General features: G+C 36.6%; 1 protein-coding gene and 1 long non-coding RNA gene across 8 annotated transcripts in view; both read right to left on the bottom strand.

Moving 5' to 3' along the window:
- The window catches only part of LOC128086655 (uncharacterized), a 631,060-nt gene that overhangs the window by 509,009 nt on the left and 100,052 nt on the right, over nt 1–21,999 (bottom strand). The window lies entirely within an intron of this gene.
- The window catches only part of SMOC2 (SPARC related modular calcium binding 2), a 132,494-nt gene that overhangs the window by 59,321 nt on the left and 51,174 nt on the right, over nt 1–21,999 (bottom strand). For 4 of the 7 annotated variants that reach the window (XM_052695307.1, XM_052695325.1, XM_052695297.1 and 1 more), the window contains exons 3-7: nt 16,497–16,603; nt 15,284–15,383; nt 9,176–9,223; nt 5,040–5,123; nt 4,169–4,243 (exon numbers count right to left, since the gene is read on the bottom strand). In XM_052695307.1, coding sequence (XP_052551267.1) covers nt 4,169–4,243; nt 5,040–5,123; nt 9,176–9,223; nt 15,284–15,383; nt 16,497–16,603 — 414 coding nt within the window. The remainder of the gene's footprint in view (nt 1–4,168; nt 4,244–5,039; nt 5,124–9,175; nt 9,224–15,283; nt 15,384–16,496; nt 16,604–21,999) is intronic. The other 3 variants (XM_052695336.1, XM_052695341.1, XM_052695346.1) reach the window with 1 other exon arrangement.

Raw genomic sequence — 21,999 nt, 5'->3', positions numbered from 1 at the left:
CAAGCTGAAAGAGCAGAAACAAAATACTTATTTTCCTTTACTAATTTAGGAGTTGGAGAAAAAAAAAATAAAATAAAATAAAGGAAAAACAAAACAAAGCAAAGGGGGCCTAGAAGAGGATGAAGAGTATTTTTCTTCACAGGTGAAGAGAATGAAGAATAACAATACCACTTTCTCTTTGTGTAGCTAAATCAAGATGAGGATTTCATTAAAGACTGTAAAAATAAAGAACTACTTCCTAGGCTTCAAAATATTTAAAAATAAAACAATAAGGGATACAGTAAGAAGTGACAGTGTCTCACTTCTCCATTCCCAACAGTCTTAACAATCCTAGTTTTAAAGTGAAATATAAATTTCTAATTATAATTCACTCCAAATAATTGTGTTCATTCAAAAACTCTCAAGAGAACACTTACTGAGTTAGCAAAAATAAACCAGAAAGTGAGGCCATAATCATAATACTGTTGACCTGAAAGTTTCTAGTCCTTCTCGTTTGTATCACGTTTTCTTACTCAACTGCCTCAAATGTTTATCTTCTGTGAGCAACTTTCTGAGATAACAGACCAAACAACAAATATTCTACCAGCAGACATCCTCCAACACCCACAGTTTTCAGAAAATGCAAAAGGCAGATGAGTAGCCATCACAAAACATTTAGGCTTCAGTAAAAAATGTTAGTCTTTTCTTGTGTAGAAGATTAAGATGTCTGACCTCCAGATGAGCTGAACTATAAAGTTCACATAATAATATCTGGGTTTGAACTTGTTCGATGCTTGGCAAAGACCACCTGCAGACATGGAGTCCATCTAAAATGGACTAAAATGGTGCTTCCACTGTCATAGTTAGAGGACTTATTAATAAAATTATATGTTTGAAGACTTATTTTGAATCAGTGTTCCTGCATCTGTTTACCTCTCATGGTTTGAATTCAGGTACACAGGGTTCAATATGTCATTCCAAATGTAAGTGCCCGAAGAGCACTGACTTCTAGTAGGCTGTTTTACCTTCCATATCCCTAGGACATATGAAAAGACACGAGATGCATGCATTTCAGCATATTATTTTCATGCTCTTCCTTTCTCCAGCTATGGCTAATGTCTGTTTTTACAAACAAGTTCGGGAATGCAAGTCCTGCTTTTTGTGTGGCTGATACCTCACCAACTGTTGCAGGGAAATAAGCTTAAGTCTGAAATAAGGTGATAACAGGGAAAAAAATACTTTGTTTTCAACATGTAATCTGCAGTTTGCCTTGAAGGAGCCAGTCCTATTCAGGCTATTTACTTATGCAAGTCAACTTTATATACTCATTTAACTAAGTTTCCATGTGTTCAGTACTAGCGTATTGCATATAGAGTCGGTAGGACATTTTGGTCATATGTGTATATTTTGTTCTAAAGTCCTCACCTTCCCCTCTAGTGCTGAATACAAGCAAATTTGAGAATGAAATACTGGCCAGGCTTCTGCAGGCCAACACACAACTTGCTAAGAATCCCAACTGGAAAAAGAGAGCAACTAGCTCTTCCCTGTGCTCTTTTCTGAGTGTTTATGATATCCATTTTTATTTTCTTCTGTTATAACTGGCTTAATATCTCAAACATTCACATTGCAAAATGAATGTAATGCAAATTTCTACAAAAACTTGTAATTAATTTGTAATATATTTTTAACTGGGAATGTGCAACAGATCTTATTTTTTTCTTCCTAGCTCACACATCTTCAGCTGCATATAATTTCAGTTGAGTCAATGCTAAAAGCAACATCTGGAAAATGCAACAATAAATGAGAATAAATACAAAGTCACTGAATGGTTACTCATTTTCCTGTCTGTAAGCTACTCGTTTTCCTGTGCTTAGAGAGGAATGGCTATGAGAATTGATATGATTGGGCACACACACAAACTCTTATATTAATTTCCACTGCCACTTTTTTTTTTTTTTTTTTTAATGCAGACTGTTTAACTTCAGAACTGAATTTTGCTCAGATAGACACAGCCCAAAGATATTAGCCAGGTTCACTTTGGAATGAATGTATGTGAGTACTGGAGTGTGGAACCTTGGTCCCCTGTGAGAAGATGACTTTCAGGGAATGATCAGCACACAGGGATCCCACTGGAACAATTGCCTCTGAGAAACAAAACAAAACAAGCTAGCAAAACAGAAACCTCACTGACAACCAACATAGTTTCCATGTGAGAAAACTCATGTGTACAAGTGCTTTAAAGCAGTCTGATGAGAGAGTAATAAAAACTGCATTCAACTGTGAGAATGTCCCTCTATCACATCTGTCAATTCCACTGGCAGACTTTGCCAACAGATTCAAAATGTAAGGGCAGACAATGCAAGAAAGAGTTTGGTATATGCAGTGATAAAAATTTGCAATTTACATTAAACAAGACCAGGATTTTTCAATTTCCTACTTTGCGGTCTTCATGTAGACATTATACTAAATGTTGTCAATCATATTTGCAGTCAGTCTATGCTACATTTCTGTATGTGCACTCCTGTGTTTTCCCAGGTGATGTTTTGAAAATGAAACTCCAGTTGGATCAAGCCCTCTGGGGCTAATTAATTAAAACTTGTAACAGATTTTGAAAGCCTTGGAAATGATGGTCTGTAGCAAAATCCAAGTAATAAAACACTATTTACTCCATTACTTCAGAAAATTAAATAAAAAGCTGCATGCTCCTTCCACGCACCACTGGCCAGTTATCGCAATACAGACAGACTATACAATAGAAAGAGAGACTGCCAGTCTCTCTTCTTTTGCAAATAATGTCTTTAGAAAGACTGCAGGAGACAAATTCCCGGTCAGTATTTTCTTTGATGTCTCCCTAATTTTCTGTGCATATGTTTAAGCTTTCACTTCCTGCAGCAGCACTGCAAAACTCAAGAACTTTAAGCTTTAGATCTCACTAGTAAATCTAGCACTGTAAAAGTGAAATAAACACTTCTGTAAGTGACATATTTTTATACAGATTTAACACTGAGAAATACTGAAGCATTTCTATTCTTGCTGACATTGGCTAAGGAAATGACAGAATAAATCCTCAGCATGGAAAGTGTTTGCTTCTCTTCTCTATTAACTGCTTATGGTCCTTTCCCCAAGTTCCTACTGGTGCATCAAGGAGAGGAAAAAGCATTAATAACTGTTGCCTTGATGTTAAAAACGGCTTAATAATGGAGTTTGTAGGTAAGAATATGCTTTTCCAACTGTGATGGCATGTCTTTTTAAATTCCTTTGGGCCTCAATTCAGTAAAATACTTAAGCACAGTACTTAAGGTAAGTCATAGCCTCAATTTCCACTTGATTTGAAATGTGCTTTTGTGTGATTTAATGATACAGACCATTACTCAGTAATGTTCCCTGTCAAACTAACGTTTTTTCCTCTAGAGAAAAAGAAACAAGGAAACTCAGTAAGGTTCTCTAAAGATTATCCCACTGAAGGAGGAAACTGTGAGGTCGGCACCATTACTCCAAGCCCACCAAAGCAAAGAGAGTGTCTGAATATTTCAGAGATTTCAGTCTTAAGACTTTGACATTCCTTGTGCAGTGGTGAAAAAAAGTCAAACAAGAATTTAACAATTATTTTAAAGGTCAACATAATTAATCCACTCTAAATTGGCAATCTTGCAACTAACAGATAACCGATTTAATTAAAAAACAGGTAACACTGTCCTTCCAATTTCCTGTTAATTGACAGCTGGTTTCTGATGGGAGTTTTCTTCTTTTCAGGTTTGCCTCCTAAAGTTTTAGTACCAAATACACGTAAATCCCATTGTTCTTTTCCAAGTACCTTCTTGCTGCACATCACCAAAAAAGGGGAAAAAAAAACAAAACCAGAAAAAAACAGAAGTGGGTAACAAAGAGACAGAGAATTCAAGAGGAAGATAAATGTCAGATGTGCTCACAAATGCATACAGGTATGAGCCAGAGACTTAAGTGGAGTACTGGCAGTTTATACTTAGTAAAACCTGCACAATTGTTTCTATATAAACCAATGGACGCCACGAGGCAACAAAATCATCAGAAGGCAAATCATTAATTCACTATCATATGATAAAGGCAGAAGCAGAATGACTAAAAAAAGCATTTCACTTAGATAACTGCAGTTTAAGCAAGGTTCAGTGCATGCCTTTACAGGCAAAATAAGAGCACAACAGCTTCTTACCTGAGCTTTTATTGGTTTTGTTTTGTCTGCTCTTTACTTGCTCAGTCCATAATGTAGGATAACGAGAAGCTATATCTAAGAAGAAAAAAAAAAAAAAAAAAAAAGACAAAAAAATTTGTAAATGTTCCAGTTTTCTAAAAGTTACCAGCAGCTATATAATACGTGTTCCATTTTAAAGATACATGGATACTAAGAAGAAGAAAAAAGGGTACACTGGTCTGCATTTGAATAGGTAAAATCTTTAGTCACAGAAAGGCACAAATAGTTTTTCTGATTCCATTTATAACAAGGGTTAAAATACATACTTGAAGAATAAAATCATATTTAAACAGAATAAAAATAACCCAGTGCAGACCCAAAATATGTAATGACTTTAGATCAGATTCTGATCAGAAACTTATGCAGAATGCTAAGATAGTACACGACTATCACTGCATATGGGCCTTGAGCTTTCCATTCACAGAGCACTGAATTTCCACAGATGCAAATAAGCCTGACAAATCACCAACCAGCAACCTCATATTGCTACACCATATGCTGAGGGTAGCATTCGGGATTTTAGCATCTTTGTTTGGCTATTAAGTTTCAATTTGCACTGTGGCTCAAGTTTAAAACCTGTCTGTGCCCTGAGTACTGGTAGCAAATTTGCTATGTCAGGAACCCACAGTTGAAGTGTCACCTCTGAGCTACTCCATCAAATTCACTGTTGGTTTTTTTTTTTTACTTATTCCCAAAAAGGTATGTTTTTAATTTCTTTTCACTTCAGGAAGTCTAATCAGCTATCACAGTTACCAAAGTTCTAAGGTAGAATTTGATGCTGTTCATACTGCATTAGATAATATCACACTGTTAAATTCCTATTGACACTTACCTTCTTCATCACCTTGAGGCTGAGTTTCCAGCGCAGGAGCTGAGGCATCATCTGAATTCAGAATGGAAAAGATTTGCAAGGAGACTACAATTATGAGAGTAAGCTAAATAAGTGTACATACATGATTGATGCTAATGATTTGCACATAGCCCCGGCCGGTAAACAAACAAATTTAAGCATTATTAGCATGAACTGCATAGCACAGATACATTACATCTGCAGGCTACATCTGCCATAAATGGATAGATCTTAAGGTTATGGCTGATAAACTGGTTGCAGGGTCTTTGATAAGGCATGAAGTGACCTGGTTGCTTTCCAGATAGTAATTCTTCATTTTTAATGATGCACATGGATTCCTATAAATTATAATTGAAAAATGAGCATTTCTGAGGACGTAATCGAGTAAATGTATAAAAGGGGTAAGCCCTGTGAAAGCAAAAGCAGCCTGAGATGAACAAGTGGTTGCAGACATGTTGAAACCTTAAAATGAAGCAAGATTCATAGATTAAAGAAACAGAACATTGCTTGCATCATTCTTATCCTTTAGCCAGCTATCTCCATTAGTCCACAATCAACCATTACTGCAAAACAAGAGGGATGGAAATTTACAGAAATTGTAGGAGTGTGTGGATAATCTTCACCTCAGTAAAATACAGTGGAAGCAGTGCTGGAAAATGAAATTTCACTATGAGAAAGTTTTAAATTAGCAGCTTAAAATCTTTACCAATTTAAAATCTTTATGCCATGTTTTTGTCATTTAAAATTACTTCAGACACTGAGTAAATGCAAGTTAGCAGAACTTCACAGCACCTATTTTCTCATAAAAAGGAGCTAACTCCAAGACCAACGTACCCCTCAGCAAATGGCATCTTTCACACAAGGGCATTATGAGAATTTCACAGTTTCACAACTGGACCAGCAGAATTTTTAGAGATGAAGAATCTCTAGATTCTCTAGATTTTCTAAATCTAAGTCTAATCTAATCTAATTCTAAATGAAGGTAATTGTGGAACTTTCTTTTGACGGAGAGTTTAGAAGCTCTCTGACCTTCTTATCTCAAGGCTAATTCATAACAAATACAGATGCAATGTAAATACCGATGTGCACATAAAACCAAACTTAGAGACATGGAACACTACCCTCAATACCTCAATACTTCAATACTTTTCACAAGTAAAGCGGGAGAAATAGGAACTTATCTTAATTGCAAAATGTTTTAACTAAAGCATAAGGAGACTTTTTTAAAGAAAGAATGTTCATCTGTTCCATGACAAGATAATTTGCCCTAATGATATCACAGACCATAACCTCCCATTAGTTTTGCTGGCATTTCTATGGTATCTGCTGGGTGTTGGAAAAAGATCATCAATTAATTTCAGAGAGGCCATTGAACATCCCAGTGTTTTGGAAATAAAGATATGCATTTAGATCATCAATCAGCATGTGAGATTCAGAAAATCTCCAGATTTGTAGAGAGCAGTTTTGGGTGGTAAATATTACCAAGAGCTCAACCACAAATTCTGTTTTGGGTTTAAGTAACATTTTTCTCTGATCATCTTCCTGTACACAGTTTCAGTTTGTGATTCTTTTGATCTTAAGTTTCTACCTAAAATTAAGATATAATTTTTGTAATATAACACAATATAAAGCTTTAATAATTATCAGCCCAATCAAAATTATATTCTTGGCAAAGAACTCTGTTCATTGAAACAGTATTTATTAAGCAGCATTTAAGGCACAATTTATGAATATAAATACATGTTAAAAATCCCAACACTCAGATGCTTAACTGCAATATTAACAGTCATAAGACTGGTCTTAGGTTCTCCCCCCAAAAAGGAAAGAGCTTTTCTTTTCATCTCCATCAAATCAAATGTTTGGTATGGGGCATCTGTGTAATCTAAAAGGCAATAACATCCAGAACTGGAGGAGCTATGTCAGATCCTGTAGTACCCATAATGTGAAGGAGGATATTCGCATTAATTTTCTGCTTGTGCTCTGTCAAAGTGTCTCTGCTTCTCATAAAAAATTTTTGTGCTAAGAATGAAGAAGCACGTACAACTTCCTTGTTCAAAACAAAATTCAATATACCATCCAATTACAAAGCACCTCATCTCCATATTAATTAGATGTTTCAAAAGTTAACTTCCTAGGATTTCCTGGCCAGCACCTACATTCCACTACATATGTACATAGATATGAACAAACCATTCAGTTATCAGAGTTCCCTTAATAAGAACAGGGTCCTGCAGTCAGCTAAGATTCAGAAGAAACATGCTTCCATCTCTAACACTTGTGTTTTTCAGATAGTCTGAATATTTTCTTTGGCTAAAGGAGAGAACGATGGTGCAGGGGATATGCTTTAATCCTTTAAGCTCTGTTTCTGTTTGATTTAACATGCAAATCTGCAAACATTCAAGCAGAGTTCCCAACCTCCAAAATTTGTAGCTGGAGTTTTTTGTTCAGCACTGGAATATTCAAAGAAAGTGAGATGCTCAACTGCAACAGATATGGCCCTCTAGGAAATGCTTTCTGAGTTTGTGTAAGGCATTTTGGAAGAAGAGACTGTCTCAGGCCTGAATGTATACTCTTGAGTATAGTCATCAAGACCAAACAAGTTTGGGGCACATCTTCTGTATCGGCAGGAATGCTGATAGGACCTTCCTAAGCTTACTGGGTTTGATTATCAGTCTCTCCACCTGTGCACTTCCAGTTAGTCCACAGCAACATGCTGAGGGACATTGGGCAGGCAGGGGAGCATTCTGAATTTATTCCAAAAAACTACTACTGTTATGCTCTGTCTATAAAATATTTTTACCACACTGACTATGAAGCAAAAGCACGTATCTTTAACTCAGATGACAGATTCAGTTCATAAACCTGTGATGGTCCTAAAAAGGTTGTGATGTTTCTGAAAATGCTATTTCAGTTAAATCATATGGTAGTGACTTGTTAGAAGGGAGAGGAGAAGGAGCTAGCTGTATCTGAAAAAAGCCATGGACCACCTGAGAACAAGGACATCAGCCTTTGTGCCACAGGCTTGTGCTGGAGAATAAAAACAAGATGTGAACGAACTGCAGCTGTGCCATTTTAGAAACAAGTACATGAGATGCAAAGGGAGGCACAATAAAGTGTCTTCATTTAATTTTCTTGTTCTATGAGCATTCATACAGGCTTCAGCAACTCTGCCCTCCCATTCATAAACAAAAAACCCCCAACATTTATATATGGAATAGTTCATAAAGCTCAAAGGTCAAAATAAATGTACTGACCCAAAACAAATTTTCACAGAAATATATCTGGAAGTACAGAAAGGATCAATTTTCTAGTGCTTATTCAATAACCTCATCACTACTAGTCTTAAAAAAAAGCTTTGAGTTTCTGAACAGTACAGTGGATAACTTAAATCTGGGATATATTACAATGCTGTAAAAAATCCTGTAAAACTTATTTCAGTTATATTTACAGTGGACCAAACTGGATAGTCATTAGCATTTACACTAAGTAGAAGAAACTTCTTTAAAATTAATTTATCCCATCCTAACTGGCACAAAAATTTAGAATGTTATTTTGAGCCAAGTCTAAAATTATTTAAAGCGTTTGGAGAGTGTGAGCTTTAATTCTGTTAAAAGATATCCCCCCTTCATTTAAATCTACCAACTATGTTGGAGTTGCATCAGATTTTGTCCTGCCAAGAAGATACACACTGTGATCTATCTCTAAGAATAACAATCATCTGGCCATGAATTTAAGCAATAATCACAGTGTAGAACAAAGGCTGGGTCCAAGATGACTGGTTGATACGGAGATAAAGCAAGAACTCCATTCCCAAGACCTTGGGACTGCAGAATGCTGGCTTTATCGAGCAGTCAGAATAATCTGTTCTCCAGGACAAGAGAACAACATGAGAAAACAGCTCAGATTATGGCTATGGGAAGGAAAGTTATTTTCCAAACAGCATAAAATCCATAGGGGATTAGAGATTAGAAAAATATGTCACATATACACATATGCATATTATATATGCAAATGTAATAGGAGATGAATATTCACTGATATTCAGAACTATGAAAAATCAAGGGGGTATATCCCACAGCTATTTTAATCCCTATTTAAAGGTCATTTAAGATATTTACCTGCTTTTCCTGCACCTTCTCTTTGTGGCAGTTTCTCACTCACTGAGCCTGCAATTGTAGAAAGAAATTAACCAGAAAAAAAATATTTTCATATTTAATTTTTTTTCTAAGAAACACAGCTTCAACAATTAGTCTTTTTTTTTTTTTTTTTTTTTTTTTTAACAGCAATAACAACATTAAATTCTTCCTTTGCAAACCAAGTATTTTAGCTTTGCATTGTGTGTGCTGGAGAGGCAGGACAAGGCATTAAAAGTCTGAGCCCAGGTTCACTGTAGGAGAGAGGTATCCTCAGGACTGGGGACCTGGGAAGGGAGGCATTGCTGATGGGAAAGGAGTAACGAAATCTGCAGTCGAAAGATGTGTTTTAACTGCTTATTCTACCGGCCTGAATACCAGCCCACCAATCTTCATTGGAAGTCATCAAGAAATGGAGAATCCATTGGTTTCCTTAGTAGTTTTTACAAGAGCTAGTTGGCTTCAGGGTTCAAAAAGAAACAATGCCTTTTGTCAGTTATATGTCTCACTAGTGCAACAGTTTGTTTGATCCTCATGCTAGTCACTTGTCTTTATATCCATCTCTGACACAATAAAGTTTAAAATGAAATTTGTGGGTTTATTTTCCTCTCCGAAGGGTCAAATATAGTGATCAAAAATTAAAAGACATATTATCCATCAGTTTTTACCACATCAATTCTCCTTACATACACCAGTATTTAAGCAAACAATACTTGACAGATACTTAAAGTGTATGAAATAATTGGGTTGCATTAATTGATCAAAATCCACTGTGGATTATAAAAAGAGTAACGTTTCATCACAATAAAGATGTTATAACAGAGCTATTTAAATGAGAAAGCTTATTAAATCAAAGGCCTTATTTACCATACAGAATGGAAGGTTACTTCAGCATGAAGTAGACACAGGAGTCTGCCAGAGGAAAGGCAATTCACATCACAGATCTGGCAAGTCAATTGGATCCACAAAAGAGCACAGAACAATGCAGCCATGTTGGCATTATGTTCTGGAGTATTCAGCTTCTAACACATATGTATATTCATATAAAAAATAATCTAATTTGGACTTGTTTCATTTTTGCACGATGGTACATTTTTATTGCATTGTGTTTGAATTATTAGAAATTCAATATACTTAGCAATGTATCAGTATTAATTCAGACAAGAAAAATAAAAACCAGTATATTCAAAGGCAGTATATCCAAAAGTGTTTGGGATGGCTTGCTATACTGCTATACTGCTATGACTGCAATACTAATCACCATTGCTCATCCTGAAGAGGAGGCAGATGCTTGCCTTTACGCTAAATGAAGAGCTTTTGGATAGTTGGCCTGACTTTGATGAGAGGCCAAGCTTGAACTCAGATAATTCAGTTTTAGAAAATACTATGCTCAAAATTACAGGTGTTTCTAACTGCACTAGAGACCAACTGATCCAGTCTTTCCTCAAATCTCATCAAATTGCAATTAACTCCATAGTTTCTGAATTTAATTTTGAGGTATAAGAGTACATATAAAATTTTTCTTGCAAATACAGAGATTTTGTTTCATTCTCATTGACACCACAGTGATTTACACCAGAGTACAAACAGTATTCAGCCTAGGTGTATGTGTGATGAAGGACCACTGATGGTTCCTTTGCAATGCGGAGTTATAAGTAAAGCCTCAGTTTGAGAACAATATTATCTGTTTCTATGTACACTCAGCACCAGATTTGATATTCTTCACTTTGCTATTATTAGTCCTAAATTTTGAAGGAAAATTGATAGATGGTAGAAGATAGTATCATTCACAGAGATTAATTTTGCCATAGTGAAACCAATCTCACTATGAAATTGGATGAATGCTAGGAAAATTAGGTTCAGTGTGCAAACATTAACTTTTGCAGTCTTAAGAAATGAAGAAAAATACTCTCAGAACTTCATAAAAAAAGCAATCAGTACCCTTCACTTTCTTTCATCTTGAATTTTAAACTACATATCAGAAAGTGTATTTTTTCTAAGTTTGAAGCGGAGAGAGAATTGAGCTTAGTTCAATTTTTTCTAGCATTTTCTGAATATATTTGTGTATTGCTAGTTTAAAATGGTGATAGCAAGATGGATTTCCAAATTTCTAGGAAATTATGTCTTCAATACTCACAAAAAATGTTCACATTTTCAGCCGGGCATGAAATAGAAATAGCAACATATAACTTATGTAAAATGCAATACAATCTGCTTCCTAATTTTCAGTGCACTGTAAACAACCAAATCACCATATAAGTATTTTTATGGAAGGCGAGGAGTCAAGGAGACCATTTAGATTCAGCAGCATTATTTTATTAAGAAGATCTTAGTACCCTTTTACCTTTTATCCTCCATTTGCATGGTTGTGATGAATTAAGAAAAAAATAATAAATCACAGAATCATAGAATCACCAAGGTTGGAAAAGACCCACAAGATCATGCAGCCCAACCATCCATTTATCACCAATAGTTCTCACTAAACCATGTCCCTCAAAACAACATCCAAATGTTCCTTGAACACCTCCTGGATTGGTGACTCCACCACTTCCCTGGGTAGCCCATTCCAGTGCCTGACCACTCTTTTGGAGAAGTAATACTTCCTAATGTCCAGCCTGAATCTCCCCTGGCACAGCTTGAAGCCATTAAACATGAAATCACAGAATCATTCCTTAGTTTATGGTGAAACCCACCATACAGCCCATTTTCAGTCATATGATTTCTGAGGCACAATAAACTTTCCAGGGAATGTAATTAGTGTGTTGTGATTTGTGATTTTAACACATTTTCTACAGTTCTGATCAGATGTGGGTGGACTTCAAAAGAGAAAAAGAGAAAGGGAAAGCTTCATGTCTAGCTAAAGAATATTTGATATGGAATATCAAGAAACAAGAAAGTAAATTTCCCATCCTGCTTAATATTTTGGATATATGTGTGTCTGATTGTCTGACAGGGAATTGCAGGGAATAGGGAAAGTACTACATATAGGTACAGAAGAACTAGATAAATCAAGAATGGATAATTTTCCCAACATAAAAAAAACAATACAACATAAATCAAAGAGTTTGTTACCTTACCAATTGCATCCATTTCCGGTATGTTATCTGACAATAATATTATACAGACAGGAAGAGTTTTAAACATTTAAAGATTGTTGGTTTTGGACTTACAAGATGATAACAGCATTTTAAATATGAGGTAGCAAAACTACATCACAGAACAATAAAATTTGCTGCCGTATCTCTGCAATCCCACTGGCAGAAGCCCAGAAGAGTTAATATGGCATTAAAAAAAAAACCTAGAGCAAAACACAGTGTTTTCCAACAATAATTTAACACCTGCTTCTCTATTTCTGTCCCATTTCCCAGGACTCCGCCTATGGAATTTCTGCAGCCCCCCTTAGTACTGATAAGAGATGAGGAGCCTTAAAAATGTCTTTCTTATGTCTGGTGTTCTTTAGTGAAAGGACTGTGGGAACATTCATCATTTTTAAGGAGCTTTCTTTTCAATGCTGTCATGGGAATGTGTTTGATTTACTCCCCTTCTCACCACTGCTCCTGCTGTAATGGAGATTATTTCCATGGGGTGAAATGGCATTCTGAGATTTATCAGGTGTGTTTTGGCAGTAACAAGTGTTGGAGTGGGAAGAAATGGGAAGGACAGAAGAGGAGCTTCTTTCAGGTAAAGATCTAATAGATAAACTGAAGGTTTTACATCAATCAGTTGTGCCTTTTTAATGCACCTCATAACCTGCAGCTTTCTTGTCTCTAACTAAAAAAAAAAACACAGCTTTGATAAGAGCAACCAGAACAGCAGAAGGAACACAAAATTACTCACACAACTATTGTAGATACATCAAAAAAATATGCATGTGATAGTTTTCTATCCTAAGAGAGAAGCTGTATTAATAGTATTGGAAGTAATGGCATTCCTGGAACAATAGTTAAGACAGGAGTATATCTCCCCAACAACAGCTACCCACTAACATATTGTTCATAATTCCTGTGCATGGTGGAACTAAGGAGAAAGTATAAAAAGGAATCAATGGGGACCTAGAATGTTTCAACTTCGGGTGGGGAGGTGCGGGGGGGGAGTGGGGAGGGAATAAATCTTATGCTAAACAGATGGCAATTTTTAACATACTGGGAAATGAGAGAGGGGTGCAGTTGTGCTTCAGGATTTCATTCTACAATATAAAAGCAAAGTTTTGCCTTATTACCCATGTAAGTTTTTGGAAAATCTGTTGCTACCTTCTCTACTGAATGAGACAGTTTCTCCAGACAATTCAAGACAGAACTCTTATCCACCACTACATCAAAATCTCCTAGTACATCAAATCTATATCCGAGCTCTGCTGTAGCTGGACTTCTTTCCTGAGAGACAAAGAAGAAGTGGTCAGCAGTGTAATTTAAGAGCAGTGATACAAGCAGGGTAGAAAATCTGCAGAAAGAGTCCCAAAGGATCCAATAACAACTGCAAAATTACCCAAGAACTTCCATGGAACAGAAACAGACTCTACATACTCACCTGGACATTGGAGCAGTCTACTTACTTTGGAGCTACTAAATTAAAATCAAATGCTACTACGACCTTCTCCTCAGCACTTCTGCAAAACTGATTTCCCTTCCCACGTCTCTCAAAATGAGCTGAAGCAGAAGTTTATCTGCTAGGCACATGAGTGTCTTTGAAAGGAACTGGGATTTGGTTTCCCTCCAGATAGAATAGTTCTCACATCAACCTATTAACTAAATTGAATCTATCCTGCAGCTTCTACTTGATAATAATACTACTAATAGTAAATGTACAGTAACTATCTTACCAAAATTTTCAGTCAAAAGTAAACATCATAGAATGGCTTGGGTTGGAAGGATCCTTAGAGATCTAGTTCCAACCTTCTGCTGAGGGCAGAGCTACCATCCATCAAATGAAACTTCTCGGGGTCCTATCCCACCCAGCTTTGATTGCCTCCAGGGATGGGGCATCCAGTGCTTCTCTGGGAAGCCTGTGCCAGTGCCTCACCACTCTCTGAATGAAGAATTTGTTCCTACTGTCTACATTAATATCCCTTATTTTAGAATTATTAAGGTTGGAAAAGGCTTTAATCCACTTATTTACAGATTCATTTCTATTACAGGGTTACCTTTTTGAAATTTTAAGTTATTTCTTCCATTCTGACAGAAAATGTGTTGCAGCACAAGCAGAATCAAAATACGTACAGTTCAAGTATTTTTAAAGCCATTTTTGTTGAAAGGATTCAATTATATCAGCTTCAAGCAAGGTGAATAGCAATTCTGGCAACTGTTCCTGCACTGGGGATTTTTCATATTTGTTATCAGTGTCAATGAAATAAAGTCAAAAAGCAAATTCCTAAAAAACAGTGAACTTGTTAATTGTCCTGATGAAAGACACAGGTCCAATACATATTGCAATGAGTTTGATTTGCCAGTTAATTTCTACAGACAATGATTTCATTATGTTCTTAGCACTTTTTTTAAATTTTATTTCTCCTCTGGGATTGGCCATTCATAAGATTTGATGTGGGTGTTCTTTCTCTGGGCTATAACACATCAAGATATTCACAATCAATATTTTTCATTGAGTTTGGATTTTTTTCCTCAAAACACTTAAAATACAAAGAAAAAAAAAAAAAAGAAAAAGCCCTCCAGGCTTTATTAATTCTTTTTGCAAGGAGTTTACAAGCATGAGAGTTACAAAGTAAAGAATGATCTACTTCCACAAGTCAGTTTCACCTAGTTAGACACAAACATCATACATACGACCACTGCAAAAAATCCCTCAGTAGCTATATTATAAAATAAAGTAGATACATCACAGAATCATAGAAAGATTTAAGTTGATAGTGATCTCAGAAGAAATCAAGCAAAGCTAGCTTAAAATATTGACCAACCTTTGTGCAGTCAACTTTTGCAAATGCTGAAGGATGGAGATTCCAAACCTGCTAAAAGCATCTGTTTCTGTGCTGAACAGCTCCTCCAATGAAAAACGTTCTTATTCAGTCTAGCTAGATGGCACAACTCAACTCTATTATGTGTAAGACAGTTTGTAAGACTCAGCCGGCTGAACAAACCTTACCTGGGCAACGAGGAGTTTTGTGGGCCACAGCAGTACCGCTGATTGGACGACCATTGGGAGTGACACACCAGCAGTATCCAGTGTAACTGTGGCACTGAACCTGTCAGCAATGACATGAATCACATGCAGTCTGTCAGACGTGCACCTATTGTCCTGAAGCACTCACAACACGAGTAGTGCGTGCATGCAGCTAACTGTGCACACTGATAAAATGTAGACTAGTAAGCCATAATGCATCGCAATGACCATCAGACATATGATTCTTTAGCATAAAGAGCTTACTTCAACAAAAGTGTGGTAGATCCCTCAGAATCCAGTTGAAGAGAAACTACTGAAATATGTGTTGTTTATGGCCTATTTCAGGAGAGTGCAGGTGTTATGAAAACCTCACAACAAAGTTCCTCAAGGGACACATGAACTGTTCCTGATGCTAGCAATCTCAATTTTTTTTCCACACAGAGAACATATTGTTCACCACTGAAAGTGCAGGACAGAGTGCTTTTGCCAGCATTATTCATATCCCAAGCTGTCAGGAAGGAAACTCTTGGAATTCCTCTTAGAAATCAATTGCATTACACGTGCTGAGGGCCAATATCACTTTCTCACCATGCTTAAAACAAAAAGGATTGCCTTCTGCACAACTCCACAACTGAAATGTATCAGAAAGGCAGCATGAGTGGAATGTATATCACAGAGTAAACATCTAGACGTGACTCTTCTGAATTCTATGATCTAACCTAAGTAAATAAGTCACGTGCTTGTGCACAGCCATTTACTTGTGCTAAAGATCAGCTGAGGAAAAAGAATAATCCTGTACAATTCATCCTAGTAGCACTGATACAGACTCTAATCACACGACTTCTGGTTCAGATCAGGAATAGATCAGAAACTCCAAATATTTTACCATCTGACAAGTATTCACAGGACTACAAGAATGACTCAGCTGTCTCAGCCTTGAAGAATAGGGAGTGTATCATCTGAATAACAGTAATGTTTGGCTCTTTCGCTGGCCAATGCTGAAAAAAAAAACCAACAAGACTCAGCTGGCATAAAACGTGAGTTTTCCTTCTGTTTTTTAACATCACTGTTAGGGCAAATTGCATTTCATTTTGAAATTACATTTCATTTCTTTACATTTCTCTCTTCTTCACCCTTTGCAAAACACACACGTTATCATATTTCAGACACACAAGATAATAAAAAAAATTTTAACCTGACTATATGTGCCATCATCATTGCATTCTGGAATAAACACTTGTTGAAATTCTTTTCGAGCTTGTTCTTGGGTGTACTTCCTCTCAGCCACACATCTGGAAACATCTAGAGAAAGGGAGAAGACATGTCAATTGGATGATGAAATGTAAGAAAAACATAGAAAATAACCTTAAGTAGAGAGAGGCAGGAAAGAAGGCTCCAAGACCACAAAAAGAGAATCAGAATTATAATCAGGGAAAATATAAAATATTTTACGTTATACTTTTGAAATAAAACTATTGGAAAACAATCAATTTTGGGCCATATTGTCCTAATTCACTTTCATGACATTATTTATTTATTTATTTATTTTTTTTACTGAGGAGCATATTACTCATATAACCATCAGCTTCCTCCAACATTTCACTGTTTGTCTAGCTTGTGAGTCCCCTTGGTTTGCCCAAATATGCTCATGCTGCCTAACAGACTATGCAAAACTAACATTTTGCCATCTCAAAGACAAGAGGCCACAAAGTGAAGCACAAAGTAGAAGGACAGAACACAGATATGAGATGAAGAGATGCTTTAATTGACAACTTTGCCATTCCCGCAGCTGCCAGAAGGGCAGAAGGCCAAAAAATATATACTTCTTCAACAAATTTAAACAATAGCTGCCACTTCATGCTCCACAACATTCTTCTAGTGCTGGTGGCAGCAGCACTGAGATCAGTTTTCTAGTGCTTTGGTAAAGGCAAAGTAGGCAGCAGAGTACAGCTTCCATGAGTTTATACACTGTTTACTTCAACCACTCAGTGAACTGAGTTATGACTAGAATTGTGCCTACTAGGCACAGATATACATATATTTTTTCTTCACTTTACATATATATACACTATACAATACATGGGCAGGCAGATGGTACAATAATAATTCTGGAATAAATCACATAATGCTAAAATCTAGTGTAACAACTTGCAATTTAGACTTGGTGCTAGTCAAGCAGGATTTTTTTTGGCCACTGTTGTGGTTCATTGCCGCATCACCTTAGTACTAATCTCCATGCAAGACAAGGCAGGAAATTAGTGTCATGGTTCTATGTTTTTGTTTTTGTTTTTTTTTTATGGTTTCAGTATTCCACATCAAAACATCATGTAGTGTACGGGGCATTAAAGTGTCACTGCCCCAATCCCAGCTACCTATCCCTGTACATTACAGCAGTCACGGGATCTGGCCCTTCCGGGTGGGGGGGGGCGCTCTTGCTGCCTGGCAGTGGGTGCTGGAGGGTGCTTTCCTGGCCGTTCCAAGCTTTTCAGGTTTGAATCGGTCCTGGGAACTCTCTCTCTCTCTCATCTTGTCTGATTTATTAATCTCAATTTCAAATAAATTGTATATATTGTGTTATCTTGTATTCCAATATTATAGTAAAATAAGTTTTCCTCCATAGATTGTTGCCGCTGCTCTTTTCCTCCCTTCCTTCCTTCCCATTTTTTTTGTGGGACCGGGGTGGGGGAGGAGGGCAGAGGCCTGCCGCCCCTGTCACGGACATAGATTGATCTGATCAACTCCGTGACAATTAGGAAGCTTTAACTGAGTAGCTCCTATTTTCTGAAATATTTCTACTGTCTAATAAATATCTGATATTTCAATTAGGCATTCAAAAGCTGTGAAAAGACACATAATATAAGCTTTTGTACCTTTTACTTTTCCTAAAACCACTGCAAATTTTAGCATGTTGCTGATGCAGAATCAATACTTCAGGATCTGCTTAAGCTAGGCAATTTCAAGACAAATGAGAATATGAGGCAAGCCTAAGGAACTATTAATGATTTCAAGATGTGACTGTAACATCTGAATTAGAAAGATCTTAGGCGTACAAACAGAAATTTGCTGCTTTTGATATCTGCATTCTTTAAAGATTGTTTGACAGCAATTGGCCAGATCCTTTTAAGGGCATGCACTGTCCATCAATTATCTATGAGAAAGGAGCATTATGTTAATTAGTGAATGTTAGTACAGTTCTTAGAAAACATGAGGACAGATTTTCTAGCTCATGCAAGTTGCACATTGAACAGAATATGGACAATGAGGCAACACTTGCCTTGCCACATTGGATATCCAAGTACCTTAACATGCTTTTGTCATCTACTAGTCCACAGGAGTTACTCGGTCAAGCACAGGTAAGACAGCTACATTCTCCTTCCTCCAGCCACCCTCCCTGTGCTAGCATCACCAAGCTATGCATGCAAAAAGCTGACATGGAAGCCTGGTGCAACTGCAGAATTCCACTGTACAGGATGAATTCTTCACTAGTCACATCTCCACCAAGCATCAGGTAACTTTAACCAAAAAATTCCCTTCAGGTCTAAGCAATCTGGTGTGGGAAGTGTAGCATAATGACAATATAAACTAGTTCTCAGAATCCATGCACTGTGTACACAAAATTGGGCCCCTCTAATTCTAATCTTCATTTTGATTTCCCTTCTGATCTTGGGCTTGTGTGCCTTACTTCTGTGCATTAGTTTTTCTTTTCTAAATGAGATTTTATTTATCTCTCTCAGGAGCATTATGAGAGTCAGACAGTTCATATTGGTAATGTGCCCAAAGAACAAACTGTCTCATTTATAAAAATTAAATTTCAGTCTTAAACAATATTAATTGTATTATGTTGTTTCATGACAGAGATTTACAGGGATGTATTATCATTTAAAATGGACAGAAAAGTTCAACCATCTAGAAATTTGAGAGAACTAATAAGGAACTGAATTAATTTGTTCTCTGTTACTTTAACAACTTGTTTTCTCACGGGAAAATTACAGTCAATGTGCTGTGCAGCTCAGGTAGTCTGCTAAAGTATGCACTGCCAAAGTATGGGGTTAAAAAAAAAAAGGAATGAAATACTTTAGGCAAGCTTTGGTATCATAAGCCTTATTCTGAGCATGGTTTGGTTATACAGTACTTAATAACATGTGGTTTTAATGTAGCTAGTATTTTAACTGAAAATAAATCAGTTCTTTGTTGGACCTCTGTCCTCGTTTTTCTAGAATGACATGTGGTTTAAATGTCTAAAAGGGAAAGTGATATAAATTCCATCACATAAGATTTCTGCAATAGTACCATCAGGATTGTAAATTATCTCCAATATACGAATTATCCTAAAAACATGCCAAGGCAAAAGAGACGCTCTCCAAAACTGTCCACCACTTGTTCCTAAACAGCTTGATGTTCTAAAAGCCTCCTATTTGTGGATGATCTAATATGCTTTAAAACCAACAATGATCAAATTTAATTGAAATATAAAATTCAAGTCTGAACCCTTGTTTTGTGTTATATAACCATGGAAACATTTTAAAGCTGTTGGGCATTATTATGCTTCAGAATACCCATGAGGAAGCTCTTTTATCAAGCTGAGCATCTGAAACTGTGTGTAGCCAAAACATGATTCCCAAATCTGCTTTTTTATTTCATCGATGTAGTACCATAGGGGAATAACTTTGAGATACAGAGATGCAATCCAAACCTTTTGAAGGAATGTAACAGGAATGTCAAGTTAAAAAGAAGACATGTAAAATACTCTTCCTCAAAATATTAATGGATGTTAGGTTATTTATTCAAAGGTGCTAACTTCCTCCCAAATAAAACATTACTGAAGCCAAAACAAGTTCTTATATTATTATTTAGGATAACTTTGTAAGATTATATCTGATCACCTCATTTTCTGCCCTGGTTGTAGCATATTCTGAACCTACTGCCTGGTTTCAACCAGATTTTCTAAAGGAAAGAAAGAATTCAAGACACTTAAGGGCTAGACTTCTGTAACAGCTGAAAAAAGACAAGACAATGTGTATTTCTGCTGTGGCTGGAAGTAAGAGTGAAACATGAGCTCACATCAAAATAGCAGATGAGATAGATGTAGCTCCTGACAGGTCAAAGTCAGCGAGGCATGATATCCTAACTATAGGGAAAATAAATTTCACATGGCCACTGCTCATGCTCATGAAGCAAAAACAATTCTGGGACTCACCATGTAAAATCCTTTGAGTGCAACAAGCCAGTTCTTACTAAAGGTTCCCCTTATGCACCTGGCCCAAGTATAATGAATATGACTCATAAGCATCTCAAATTAGTAGGATGTGTCTAGGCAGAAGTGGCTTGTCAGAAGGTTTGTAGGAACACTGACATCTATGAGGACCACAGTACAGTCTCTCACATACAGATTCAATTTTCCTCTTTGTCTAGAACAGGAATAATTTAGGTCAGATCTCTTTTGAAATAAAGACCAAGATGTCTGAAAAAGAATGGCTGAAATGACACATTATTTGCCTTTACATTCAGACAATGGGAAAAACTAATCTTGCAGATATAAATGCCAAACTGTAATTTCGAATTATGTTAATAGATGACTCAGAGAGAATGTATTCTCTCATCTCCAGGTAAACGGGTTTTTACATCCCAGAACTTTGCTGGAAAAAAAATACTCCTGGCATAGAAACTGAGCATGAAGATGCATGAGTTTACCTTAAATTACTTAATTTGGACAGTATTAGATGTCAAACTGGGCTAACACAGGCCTTGATGGTTTTTAGCACAGAACATTGGCTGATGTGTTGATGGTACCACTATGACCTAGCACCAAGACTGGAAAGGCAACCAGAGGTTACTCAAAGACATATGGAGCCTGAAGTAATTAACTGAAGACAAGAGTGCATGGGAGTGGACAGAATACACAAAACTGTGGAAAACACAGTGTTGTAGCTGTTTGGACAGGTCTTTCTGAATTATCCAGAGGAGTCTAATGTCTGGAAGGCAGAGGTGAAATTTAAAGCCATCTTAATTCTGTGCTAAGCTTCAGGGTGCAACAGCAAAAGCTTCCAGCTAGGAGGTGGCAGCAGTAGGCAGCTGTGGCATCCAGAAACAGATTCTTTCACACATGAGGGGGTAGGAGCAGAAGAATTCCTGGTATAACACTAAGGGTGTTGTAGTACCAAGGAAATTCTGAAAATAGAATTAGACTTACTAACAGCATAACATGGAACTTTAGTTTTATGTCTTATATTCAACACCACATAACCTAAAATACTAAGCATAAAAAAAATCCATTAACTTCAAATCTTAGTAATCTGAATAATATATCAGGGAAAGAAGTCTATTAATGGAAAGTTAAAGTTCATCTTTAAAATAATGACACAAACTCATCAAGGGCATAAACATCATCTAGAAAGTGACTTTTAGTACAACAGCAGATCTGAGGCTCCACAGGGAGATGTCAGATTCTCTCATAGAAAAATAAGTAGCTTGTCAAAGGCAAAGATCAGTGTCCTTGAAAATATTTTCATTTAGCTCATCTGCTGTTTCCTGCTTTGCTATATGGTTCAGTAAAACTAAAATCACTTTTCCCAGTCTCTATACAGTGAAGCAGATTTCACTTGCTTTCAAAAGACACTGTGAGACATGGGCTTGTTATGCATTTATGCATAAAATGCACTTCACAGTTTATTTAGGTATTTTACTATAGATAGAGTATG

This window comes from Tympanuchus pallidicinctus, unplaced genomic scaffold, assembly GCF_026119805.1.
Source record: "Tympanuchus pallidicinctus isolate F22 unplaced genomic scaffold, pur_lepc_1.0 scaffold1, whole genome shotgun sequence".
NCBI lineage: Eukaryota > Metazoa > Chordata > Aves > Galliformes > Phasianidae > Tympanuchus > Tympanuchus pallidicinctus.
Note: the sequence above shows the minus strand (reverse complement) of the source record. Positions and strands in the feature narration are given on the sequence as shown.